The 13,159-nt window shown below is 34.4% G+C and overlaps 2 protein-coding genes across 4 annotated transcripts; both read left to right on the top strand.

The window, feature by feature from the left end:
* Positions 1-950: 950 nt before the first annotated feature.
* On the top strand, positions 951-7,081 carry LOC125828526 (respiratory burst oxidase homolog protein D). The gene is made up of 12 exons (XM_049507823.1): positions 951-1,464; positions 1,595-1,757; positions 1,869-1,917; positions 2,053-2,166; positions 2,257-2,685; positions 3,031-3,414; positions 3,571-3,666; positions 3,764-3,879; positions 4,437-4,539; positions 4,922-4,980; positions 5,953-6,458; positions 6,924-7,081. The coding sequence occupies exons 1-12, from the start codon at positions 1,014-1,016 to the stop codon at positions 7,031-7,033; spliced, it is 2,580 nt and encodes an 859-aa protein (XP_049363780.1). The 5' UTR covers positions 951-1,013; the 3' UTR covers positions 7,034-7,081.
* Positions 7,082-8,112: 1,031 nt separating this feature from the next.
* On the top strand, positions 8,113-12,696 carry LOC125828598 (uncharacterized). 3 transcript variants are annotated; one of them, XM_049507920.1, is made up of 10 exons: positions 8,113-8,150; positions 9,665-9,784; positions 10,016-10,240; positions 10,330-10,412; positions 10,505-10,605; positions 10,784-10,907; positions 11,003-11,157; positions 11,526-11,821; positions 11,947-12,180; positions 12,466-12,696. In XM_049507920.1, the coding sequence occupies exons 1-10, from the start codon at positions 8,148-8,150 to the stop codon at positions 12,604-12,606; spliced, it is 1,482 nt and encodes a 493-aa protein (XP_049363877.1). In that variant the 5' UTR covers positions 8,113-8,147; the 3' UTR covers positions 12,607-12,696. The 3 variants fall into 3 exon arrangements, with proteins under 3 accessions (XP_049363877.1, XP_049363870.1, XP_049363886.1); XM_049507913.1 differs by lacking the exon at positions 8,113-8,150 and adding an exon at positions 9,437-9,571 and having other exon boundaries at positions 9,670-9,784; XM_049507929.1 differs by lacking the exon at positions 8,113-8,150 and adding an exon at positions 9,473-9,571.
* The last annotated feature ends 463 nt before the right edge of the window (positions 12,697-13,159 follow it).

Consider the following 13,159-nt stretch of genomic DNA (forward strand, 5'->3'; position numbering starts at 1 on the left):
AGTCTTTTGGGCAAAAATTCCACGTGTCATTCACTCATTTGTCACTTCCTTTTTGTACTAAAAATCATTATTTGAGAATTATATATATATGCCACGTGTTTTTATTTAATTCGTCATGTTGACACATCATCTGCGAGTGTATTACAAACACTTTATATATTTGACTGATAGTTAAAAAAGTGTCAAAATGTCACAATGGACCATGACATGAAGTGTCTAAAATGAACAAAACTTAGTTAAGGTGTCTAAGTAAAAATTAGTGCCAACTTTAAGGGGCTATCAATGGGTTCAGCCTAAAAATAATTGAGAGATTAAACACACTGAGAAATGATACTAAAATAATTGCTTTTCTATTATTTTAATCTGAAATAGCTGAAATTAATGACCAAGTTTTTTTCCATAAAACTTTTTTTTTTTAATTTAGAAAAACTTGACTATGCATGACTGCATGAGGGTCCTATCTCGTCATGTTATGTCGAGGTAAGATGTCAGGTAGGATTTCAACTTGTAAAGAAGACCCAAAAACAATATGGTATACACTCTTTTTGCTTTAAAATAAGATACATTAAAGTTCAAATTCAATTCATCATATATAGGTTCTGAAATTGTAACCAATGCATAAGACTTGACATGTGCTTTATGGACGTATGTACATGACATAAATAAATGAATATATACTCTTTTTCCTATTTTTTGGGTACGAAGTCGCCTTTGTTAAGCACTACTTTACCCCAATATGATTTTTTCCGGTACGAATTTAAATTTAGTCGAACTTCAATGTGAGTATCGAATATTGAATACCGAATGAAAAAGAGAAAAAACACTTTATTTGGTTACCTAAAATTTCCCTTTGTCACTACTCACAACATCCATCACTTTTCTTAATTCAAACATACATGGCAATATGCAAAGCTTTTATCTTCTTTTCTCATCCATATATATATATATGGTACATACACCTCCAGTTTTGCTCATTAATTTCTTCATTCCCCAAAATTCTGTTAGTCATCAAAATGCAAAATCCAGAAGATCACCACTCTGACAGGGAGCTTAGTAGTCCCTCAAACACCACCAAATCTAACGATGACAAGAATGTCGAAATCACCCTTGATATCCGTGATGACACCATGGCAGTCCACAGTGTCAAAAATGCCACTAAGACTAAAGCAGAGGAAGCAGAGCTTGAGGCACTGGGCAAAAACCTGCAGAAAAAGTGCAGTTTTGGGGCCACAATCGTCAGAAATGTTTCGATGAGGATGCGGTTGCCTTCTTTCAAGAGACAACCGCATCCTCCTCGGACATTTGATAGGAGTTCAACAGCAGCTCAGAATGCTCTCAAAGGCTTCAAATTTATCAGTAAGACTGATGGTGGCTCTGGATGGGACACCGTCCAACAGCGCTTCGACGAGCTTACTGCCACCTCAGATAGCTTACTGCCTCGGGCAAAATTTGGAGAATGCATAGGTAAAAGGCCCCGAGTTTAGCTTTTATGCACTGACAATGTATAAGTACAAGTAAATATTGATCATATAGGGTAAATAATTACTTGTGGGATTTCACCGGATATGTTGTTGTTGATGATTTTCAATGATAGGCATGAACAGGGAATCTGAGGGATTTGCACTAGAGCTTTTTGATGCGTTAGCTCGGAGGAGAAATATAACAAGTGGTTGCATCAGCAAAGAACAGCTCAAAGAGTTTTGGGACCAAATTGCTAACCAAAGCTTTGATTCCCGGCTTCGAACCTTTTTTGACATGTAACTTATTAAAATATTACCATCACGTCTTTTGATCGAGTAGTTGTACAGTAGTTGTTCACTCTAATAAATTAATTTTCGGATTCTGATTTTTGTGAGGATGTAATACAGGGTTGATAAAGATGCAGATGGTAGACTTACAGAAGAAGAAGTCAGAGAGGTATTTGGGATTCCATATATTTATCTATCTTATCTAGTAGTACAATGTTCTTTTGGTGTATGAATAAACTTCCACATAAAAAGTTGAAAAAACAAAACTATATTTGCCTGGCCTAAAACAAATCTATCCTGGCAGATTATTTGCCTTAGCGCATCTGCTAACAAGCTGTCAAATATCCAAAAACAAGCTGCAGAATACGCAGCGTTGATCATGGAAGAGTTGGATCGCGACCAAAAAGGATACATCATGGTTAGACTAGTTTTATTTCATGTTCAATGATCTCAATTTGAAAATCAATAGTATCATTTCAACTATTGATCAGCTGATTCAATTCGACAGCTTGAGAACTTGGAAATGCTTTTATTAGAAACCCCAATTCAATCAGATGGAGAAAAAGGCCTGAACAGGAACCTAAGTCATATGCTAAGCATGAAGCTTAAGCCAACACTGGAGACTAATCCCATAAAAAGATGGTATAACAATTTGAAGTACTTTTTGCTGGACAATTGGCGAAGAGTTTGGGTACTGTTATTATGGATTGGTGTCATGGCTGGCTTATTTGCTTACAAGTATGTCCAGTACAAAAACAAAGCAGCATTTAATGTCATGGGTCATTGTGTTTGTGTGGCGAAAGGGGCTGCCGAGGTACTTAAGCTAAACATGGCACTGATTTTACTCCCAGTCTGCAGAAACACTATCACTTGGCTTCGAAACAAGACTAAATTAGGTGGTGCTGTTCCCTTTGATGATAACATCAATTTTCACAAAGTAAGCTGTTCTTCTTTTCTCTTCTTCCAATTTATGCTGATTGTCAACTTATCGCCACCCTCATCTATTTGGGCTTGAGTAGGGACAGAGCTAGGAGGGTGCAAGGCGATTCATAGTGTATATGGTCAATTATTTTTTTATGTATATTTAGTGCACATTGAATCCCCTGACTTCTTTATGTGTACTTTATGTTCTAAACCCCTTAATGAAAATCCTGGTTCTGCCACTGGAGTGAAGACTGATTATGTGTACAAGCTTACACAAGAAAAACTAGCCATAGAATAATTGTTGTTTTTATCTGAAATTTTGTATCAAGTACCGGATTGTTTCTCTCCCTTTGTATAGATGGTGGCAGGGGCAATTGCAGTTGGTGTTGGAATACACGTACTTGCTCATATGACTTGTGATTTTCCTCGGCTTCTAAATGCTAGCCCGGAAAAGTATAAACCAATGGAGCCATACTTTGGAGATCAACCAAGAAACTATTGGCATTTTGTGAAGGGAGTGGAAGGAGTGTCCGGGATCATAATGGTGGTTTTGATGTCAATAGCTTTCACTCTAGCAAGCCAACGATTTAGAAGGAACAAAATTCGTTTACCAAGACCATTGAACAAGCTCACCGGTTTCAATGCCTTTTGGTACTCCCACCACCTCTTTGTCATTGTCTATTCTCTCCTCATAGTCCATGGTATCGAGCTTTACTTAACCAAAGAATGGTACAAGAAGACGGTTAGTCTACTCATCTTTGAATTTACATTTGTGAAATCAACTATAATTTCTTAATGTGTTTAACTTTTATACACTCACAACTATTAGATCAACTTACAACTTTGTTATAGTAATAACTACTAAAGAATGGGATCGGACTAATTTTCCTACTTGCAGACATGGATGTACTTGGCAATACCAATCATACTTTATTCTGGTGAAAGATTACTAAGGGCATTCAGGTCAAGCGTCAAGGATGTTAAAATATTGAAAGTAAGTTGAGTCCAAATCTATACATATAATTTAGTTATTCTTGATAATATCAAAGTTGTTGAGACAAATGATAAATTTACACTTAATATGGAGCTAGGTGGCTATGTATACTGGAAATGTGTTGACACTTCAAATGTCAAAGCCACAGGGCTTCAATTATAAAAGTGGGCAATACATGTTTGTCAATTGTGCTGCAGTTTCACCATTTGAATGGTAGGTGATGCTTAATAAATAAATTACTACTAATTAAGTGTCATGTGTTTCTTAATTTTGTTATTGTTCCTTTTCTTTTCTTGAATAGGGAAATGTGGGGGCAATCAATCTTCTATTGTCTATCTATACTGATTTGAATTTAATATTATATGCATTAATAGTACAAAAAATATTTACAGCAGAATTAGATAATTAACTTGATAGCATGTTAACTAATTGGTCATAGAAGTTTACGTTTCAAATAACGTTTTTCAGTATTAGGTGATCCAAAGGCTATCTATATGAAAGGGAAAATTGGTAACGATGTCATAAAAGGTGTAAAAATATGTTTAATCACATTGATTGTGCAAAAGACTTTAAATAGTAGGCTGATTCTGCAAAGTTCATTTCCTATTAATCCATTCATGCGCATCATTAATTAGATGACAAGACATTTAACTACGTTAAAAGAGTCATAATTAATTTCATTATTTATCTGCACTTGGTTGAATTTCTTTGATTTTTAACTCAATATACATACTGCTATTGTGATTTGGCACATGTTATATATATACCAGGCACCCATTTTCTATTACTTCAGCGCCTGGAGATGAGTATCTAAGTGTACATATTCGAATTGTTGGTGATTGGACTACAAAACTCAGAGATGTTTTCTCAGAGGTAAGCATTACTCCCTCAGTCCCATTTTATGCGGCAACACTTGACCGGGCACGGAGTTTAAGAAATAAATGAAGACTTTGAAATGTTTACCAAATTAACACCTTTAAAAAGTAGACTCTTTTTTCTCTCTCCTCATAAATGTATTGGAGTATTATTTTAAGATTAAGTGGGACCAACAAGGATAAAAGAGGAATTGTACCTTTATAAATTTACCATATAAGGAAATGTGACATTCTTTTTGGGACTGACCAAAAAGGAAATGGTGCCACATAAAATGGGACGGAGGGAGTATTAAAGTAATGTTTCCACTATTTTAATATTCAAATCATTGAACTTTTTCTTAATCATAACATAATATTTTATTATTATATATGCGTGACAGCCATCACCAACAGGAAGAAGTGGACTCGTTAAAGCTGACTACTTGCAAGACAAAATAAAGTGAGTCTTTTTTTTTATTATACAGTGCCCCCAATCACACTCAAAAATTGATTCACTTTAACAACGCATTAGTTAGTTAAACCTTCATTTTCACTTAGTTTATTCGTTTTGACAAAGCCATAATATTCGTTGTTCTATTAATCAAATATTACTGACTTTTTTAAAAATATGTTGACTCTCTGTGAGGTACAATAGTGTTAGGTTAATTTACTAATTTAAATTCTCCATGATCATAATTGACAAGATTTGTATACAATGTGTATGATATGACAGAAAACTTTTTTTTTTTAGTTTGTCCCAAAAATATGTCACCTTCATTACTTTAATAAGAAAAAAAATTAGTTTAAAATTTCTCTTTTTACTTTTAATGAAATGATTTGCAATAACACAAATATCTAATGACTGTTTTAGACCAAAAGTTTCAATTTTTTTTAAAAAATATTGTGTCAAGTCAAACTATACCACGAAAAATGGGATTGAGGGAGTATTTAACGTGGGTATATTCTCCTTCCTACAAACACAACTCTTCTTTTCCTCCCTTTACCAATAAGTTAAAAAAAATGTGGACGTTAGGAATGCTTGCCTTAATTATATATAGATTATTTCTTATATATTGTTAGGTTTAGTATTTTAAAAATAGTATTTATTGCATAAAAATACTTTTTACAATAATATCCTCCATAATTATGATGGAAAAGATATAAAAAAAAATGTTTTGAGGGGCAATAAGATCTTTAATCATGCTAATGCATGTATTAAAATTCATTGCATTACTAATATCATGAGTTTTCATGTATTAGTAATATACAACTCAATACACAATAGATATACATAGGTTGAAAAAATGCACTAATTAAACAAGATACCACTAATATACAAAACTAATACATGCATTATTTTTTCTAATATACTCTACCAGACGACCGTAAAACTATTAGCATAGCTGGTTATGATCACGTTTAATTATTTCAGTTACCCAAAAGTGTTAATTGATGGCCCATATGGAGCACCAGCACAAGACTATAAGGAATATGAGGTGCTTTTGTTGGTAGGTTTAGGAATTGGAGCCACCCCTATGATAAGTATTGTTAAAGACATAGTGAACAACATGAAGGAAGAAAAGTATGATCATGATTTGGAGAAAAAAACAGTGTCAGGGAGTGGAAGATCAAACTTCAAGAGGGTATATTTTTATTGGGTTACTAGAGAACAAGGCTCATTTGATTGGTTCAAGGGTTTAATGAATGAGTTAGCTGTAATGGATTGTGATGGAATAATCGAGATGCATAATTACTGTACAAGTGTTTATGAAGAAGGTGATGCTCGCTCTGCTCTCATCGCGATGCTTCAGTCTATCAATCATGCCAAAAATGGCGTAGACATTGTATCTGGAACAAGAGTTAAGACTCATTTTGCTAGACCTAATTGGAGAAATGTCTACAAACGCATTGCTCTTAATCACACTGATGCAAGAGTTGGTATGTACTTGAAACTTAGTATAATTTTATATATTTTTAAGAATTTCAACTATATATATGTATAGGCACAATAATTAAACATGCTTTTTAACTTGACATCTGCTGAATCTATGTCCTCCAACTTTGGGTGTGCACTAAAACTTATTTAAAATTGAACAAGTAAACACATGAGTCTTACAAGACAGTCTGCTTCCTATATCGCGTCCTATGTGTATTATGTCTCGTAAGATGTGTGTGTCTACTTATTTAACTTTATATAAGTTTAACTATCTACTTATACACACCTAAAATTGAAGAGCACAGATACCAATTTATGCATTATATATGGACCAAAAACAATGATTCACACATGCATGTGCAAATATCAATTTTGGTGACATTTTCCACACTAAAGTTCCTTTCAAAAAAGGAATTGGCACTAAGGAGATCACTTTCAAGTGACACCTGCTCTTGTAAAATTTGCAGGAGTTTTCTACTGTGGGGCACCAGCACTGACGAAAGTTCTTGGACAACTGGCCTTAGATTTTTCCCACAAGACATCAACAAAGTTTGATTTCCATAAAGAAAATTTTTGACCAACCATGGATAAGCAAAGGATCAAACCAAACAGATAAGAACGATTTTTAAAAAAAGAAGCATATCCACTACCTTTTTGTATAGAAAATCTTGCAGTTTTTGTTAATAAGTTGGGTTTTGTATTGTTATACGAATAGCAATTATTTTTGTGTAGGTCCACACACCACTGCATTGGATTACCAATTCAAATAATCCTTTTATTTCAATTTGTTCGTTTTGTAAAAGATAAATGTATGTTGATTTATCATAAACGATAATAAATGTCCCCGATAATATCCAATTTAAATATTGCATAGCTTTGTGATAGTATGTTATATTTTATTATGAATTTTTACTTACTTTCTCTGTCATAATTTATGTGGTACTTTTCGTTTTTCGGGAGTCAAACAGTTTAAGTTTGACTGACAATTTTTGCATGAAATCTTCAAATTTTTTGAAATGAAATTTATAGTATATTTATAAGCTACGTAAAAAGTACTATAAATCACAATTCAAAATATTTAAAAGATATATGAAAAATTTACTGTCAAATATAGACTTGTTTGAATCTCAAAACCTGGAAAGTGCCACATAAATTGAGACAAAATGAATATTTAATAAGATTGTAAAAAAAATTGGAGCATTTTTTTTAATATGGTTTTCACAACTTCTAGAATTTTTATGTTTAGAGTAAAAAATATAATTTAAAAACTAAAACTGTATATTCAAATAAAAATTTAATTTCATCTTATATTATTTCATATCATGATTTTATCTCATGTGATCAAACGAACCGTAAGAATACACCAGCCGAAAAGAGAAGTAAACTTTTAGAAATTTTAGCGAGCACCGCAAGAACAAACGTATGAATCCACACACACACATCAGTGAAACGAACGGTCTCGTCCTCATGGCTAATTACGTGGCGAGCTGTCCATGCGACTTTTATCACTGGCTAACCACGTTGACACCATGGTTCTTTTCCATTATATATATATATCCACGTTTAATTTTTCAGTTTTTTTCTTGTCTTTAATTGCTACGTTAATTGTCCCTAAAAAAAATTTGCTACTCCAATTTCTTCATCACCATCCCCATTAGAATATTGGGCTTTTCTTGCATTTTCCCACAAATATGGTACACTCTTCCTCTTCTCCCTTTTTTTTTTTATCACCTCTTTCTTAATTCAAAATTGTGGCTCTGCTGTTTCATTTTTTATTTTTATAGTGTTTACTTAAAATGGTACAGTACTTTTTACATCATTACCAATTTAACATGATAGTTGTTAACGTTCTGATTAGTGATTACTACTGTATTGAATGCAACTTGTTGTTTAATTTCCGCTGCAAGCTAGCTAGTTGTGCATAGGGGTGGTAAAATCAAACTCATAGGGTTGGGTTGATTATTGATACGCACATTTGTTAGCTCAATTTATTTCAACACATTAAAAATTGGATCAATATGTAACCCAAATTGATTTTTCAGAAATCTTGTCAAATATATATATATATATATATATATATTATTTTATTTTATTTTATTTTTCTTTTTTTGTATAGTTATAAAAAAAAAATTATTAGATATTAAAAATTTATAAAATAACAAATAAAGCTATTAAAATTTAGTAAAAATTGAGCGGGTTGGGTTATGATTACTAACCCGCTACCTAACCCATTTTGGCCCAAGCAAATTTGGGTTAAGTTGGGTCTTGACCCGTATATTGTGTTGACTCATTTTGACCCATTCAAATTTAATCCAACCCGCCCAATTGCCACCCCTAGTTGTGCATAGCTCACCCAACTATGCGAGTTGTGTGAGGCTTCTTTTTTGTTTCATATGTTGGTAGACAAATTTTTTAAGCCTCCAGAGAACTACTAACTTTTTTAGGTCTAGGCAAGTAGTGTTGGTCGTCACTGCAACAAATAAGAAATTTTGCAGCAATTATTTAGCAGTAATAATATAATTGTCATTATATTATTATCTTTAAGTGATAATAATATATATGAGTATTTATAGTTTGCACACTTTATAAATGGTATCAACTCAATTGCCACTAAATGTATTTGCGGCAAGGAAAATCTATTGCCACTAAATATTTGTTTTTATAGTAGGTGTGTGTGAGGTGCAAAATAATTTTTATCGCACATAGACAATTAACATTTAACATAGTTAGAAATTGTTGAATATAGTTTAACACTTTAAGAACTGAAATATCAGACTAGAAGGTGAAGAGTTTTAGGGTATGTTTGCTGTTTGGTATGAAGGAATATGTTTTTCATGAAAGTAAATTTTTTTTTTTTGGAAAATTAATGTTTGTTTGTTTGTTTTACTTATTTTTTGGTGTTTGGGGAGTAAGGTATAATGCAGCCAAACACCATGATGTAATTGAAGCTGAAAATGTGATTAGTGACAAAATGGTTAATTCGTGTTTCATCTTTAATCATCAAGCTATGCCTTTCCTCAAAACTAACATTTGTAAAGCAGGGGAGAATTTATAGAATGTTCTACAAAATTTTACCACAGAGCACCCGGGTTTATTCCCGGGACTTCACCTCAAGGTAGTACATTCAAATTCGTAATCCACGATAAAAATAGTGATCTTTGTTATTTGTTTGCTACTTTCTGTTTGATAATCTATAGTCATTGCTCAGGACAGTGGGAAATTAGGTCCTAAAAACTGCGGCGAAAACTTGGAACAAGCCAAAAATGAGTTTCCGGTATGTAAATGTGGATTCGACATGTTGGATGCTGGCTTTTTCAATGACTGTAAGGTACTGTGATGGAGTTAAATTCACTTAACAATTTGTTAGCTATGTTGCACGGATTATTCATGAATGCCGAGTGTTGTGTTTTGGATCCTCCAAAAGTAGCACATTTTTTTGGAGGATCTAAGTGCTCCCAACATTTTTGGAGAGCCTGAGCAAAATAGTTTGTTAGTACTCTTGCCTTTAATTGGAAAACTGAGTAAGGCTATTTTTGTGTCTGGTGCTGATTCTTTTCAGAAGCTTGAAATACAAAAGGGCGCAAAAGATTTTAACATTCCTATAATAAGATCGAACCGGAAGTTAGTTGCTACTGAGAATGGAGGTTTGAGTGACTCGTGTCCTTTAGTTTTCAATTCTGCATGGAAATCCCAAGAAGCAAAGCGAGTAACAGACAAGTTCAATTACCCTGCATCCTCTGGTATTCAAAGGCCAAAAAATGATGAGGATATTGCTTTCATGAGTGTAAGTGCACCTTATTAGTTAATGTTAAAGGAGCCGCGTTGCTCCAATGTTTCATTTGTTTAATTTTATTATTTGAAATTGTTTATCAGGTTCTTGAACTCGGGCAACTTCTCAAGGCAAAACTGCTTACATCCGAGGAACTCACTAGAATTTTTCTGAACAGATTAAAAAGGTATGGTGGATGCTTTGCTTCCATTTATCTGATTTGCATACTATTGAATACTCTGATTCTGAAAATGATGTGTTATGCCGGAGTGTTAAAAGGTACAGCCCTGTCCTTGAATCTGTTATCACAATAACTGAAGAATTAGCATTTCAACAAGCAAAAGAGGCTGATCAAGTGCTTGCAAAAGGCAAATATTTGGGTACAAGTCCACTTCCTCTCTTCCCCTTGGTCCTCGTTCGTGTCTCTCTTCTCCGCATTTTAGTTTTTGGATGTCATGAGAAAAATCTTTTAACATTTGTTCTTATGGAGTGAGGTGTTTGAAAAGAGAAAATTGAAATTTCAATTCAAAGGACCACAGATGCTTCTGTTCTTTATAGGTCCTCTTCATGGGATACCGTATGGTCTAAAGGACATTATTGCAGTACCAGACTATCCCACAACATGGGGTTCCAAATCTTTCAAAGATCAAGTTATTGATGTCGAAGCTTGGGTTTATAAGAGGTACTTACAAATTAATAAATGTAGAGGTCACATTCCGAAGCCAGCATATATTGTACATGTGTTTGTATAATAATTTGTAGATACGGTTGATGCAGGCTGAAATGTGCTGGTGCAGTTCTTGTTGCAAAATTAGTCTCTGGTTCTTTAGCTTATGATGATATCTGGTTCGGTGGTAGAACAAGAAACCCCTGGAATATCGAAGAATTTTCTACTGGTTCATCAGCAGGGCCAGCTTCCAGCACCTCAGCAGGTATATTGACTTAGCTTTCTCTAATACTCCCTCCGTCCCAATTTAAGTGCCTTAGTACCTACATCTGTTTCGTTATCTGCACGGGTGAGAGAATGGATTTTTACCAACCTTTAGCCATTTACTGATCCAAATGAATGGAATCTAACAGATATTGCATACTATGCCCAGTCCTGAAATTGGTTCTATAGATATGACCAGAAACGAGAAAAATAAATGCAGTATCTAAATGGTGATACGGAAGATGAGTCAACCATAACTTCGTGTTTTTTTTCCTAATAGAATACCCTGAGAAGAGATAGAATGGGCGGTACCGAATAAGATTAGTAAGGCAGAGTATATTGTTCTACAATGGTGTGTTCACATTGCAGGTCTAGTTCCATTTGCAATTGGTTCAGAAACTGTTGGGTCTATTACCTACCCAGCTACTAGGTGTGGTGTTACTGCAGGTGTACTTAAATCAAAGGGAGTGAATATGGTTCCATTTAATCTGGATTACAGTGTTGATAGTGCTCAAGGTATTGTTAGCTTCACTATGGATGTTGACATGCTAGCTCATTTTGACGAGTGGCAGCGCTCGAACCAGGATGATGAATTTGAAGCTCAAGACCAATGGCCTCTTGAACTTCGTCGTGCCCGCGTAATATCTGCTGTAGACTATATTCAGGTATATGTCACAATCTAGAAAATATCCTCTCTAGATGTTAAAACACATTGCCTTAGATAGAGCCCTATCCACTTTACCAATCAAATATTTAGTATAGCGTTAAAGAAGGAAGCTGTACTTCACAGGCACAGAGAGGTCGAAGCAAATTGATTCGGGAAGTGAAAGAGAACTTCACAGTTGATGCATTTATTGGAGGTTCGGGTGACTGGGAGAAAATTTGTGTGGGCAATCTTGTGGGTATGCCAGTAGTGGTGATTCCAACAGGTTTTAAGAAGATATCCAATGCACCGTCTGATGATACTCGCAGGAAGACAACAATAACTACAGGCATTTATGCTCCTCCTGACCATGATCATGTTGTAAGGCTCTAATCCTCTATCTTGTGTGTTTGGGATATAGGAACATTCAGAATGAATTTAATTTTCTCATATGTATATATGTGAACGCGCACACATGGTTAGAGTGGAAAGTAATGAGTTCAGCTCAGAACCTGTATCCGTCCTTGTTGCAAGATTTATGACCTTTGTCTAAGTGTAGTAGTAGTGACTTTCTAGAATTCTAGCAAAAGCATCATGTATTCAGAGTTTTGGTGCTGCTAAGGAACCCACCCTTATATTGATTTTGTGTGTTCCTTTTATGCGCAGGCTTTAGCATTGGCAATAGCGTATCAGTCAGTGACCAACCATCATAAGCAGCGCCCTCCAATTGACGACATTGGACCAAATGATTCAATTCCAAACCCACCCACTTCCGCTGTACCCGTGAGACAACTACGTGATTACTAATCTCTCAAGGGTGTTCAATGTCACTCTGTGTTGTCCTTTTAACTTGTTATTATAGATGTATACCACTAGTTGTAGTAGTCAAAGCTGTGTTGAATCATCTTCGCTTAGTGACAAAAGGAAGAAAATACTTCTCTCTCTTTTTGTTTATGCTAAAGAAGACCACCATTGGGGGCTTCTTTTTTGGTATATTCGTTTCATTCTGTAGCACTTTTCAAAAGTCGATAGTTTGGCTATATACCTCTTGCCATTGTTGCCAATAGTTTGTGATAGAACCCTGGGTTGACGTTTTAAATCGAAGAAAGGATCAAGAATAGTTGTTGTATGGTACTACTATTGATAAACAAAAGGCATCCAGGAGCAGCCTATATAAGCAACTTTATCATGACTTTTAGTTCAAGAACTATGGAAGAATACCTAACTTATATGGATCTGTCTAAATCTACATTGTCATACATTTTTCTTGTTAAAGAGGAAAAATCTCAAAAATTGGCGAAATGTTTGCTCGCCTGGCCATTAGGCAAGAAGGGATAAGAAAATAAAACAGTAACAAAGG

The sequence above is a fragment of the Solanum verrucosum genome, unplaced genomic scaffold (assembly GCF_900185275.1).
Source record: "Solanum verrucosum unplaced genomic scaffold, falcon-dt-bn FXZP01000102.1, whole genome shotgun sequence".
Lineage (NCBI taxonomy): Eukaryota > Viridiplantae > Streptophyta > Magnoliopsida > Solanales > Solanaceae > Solanum > Solanum verrucosum.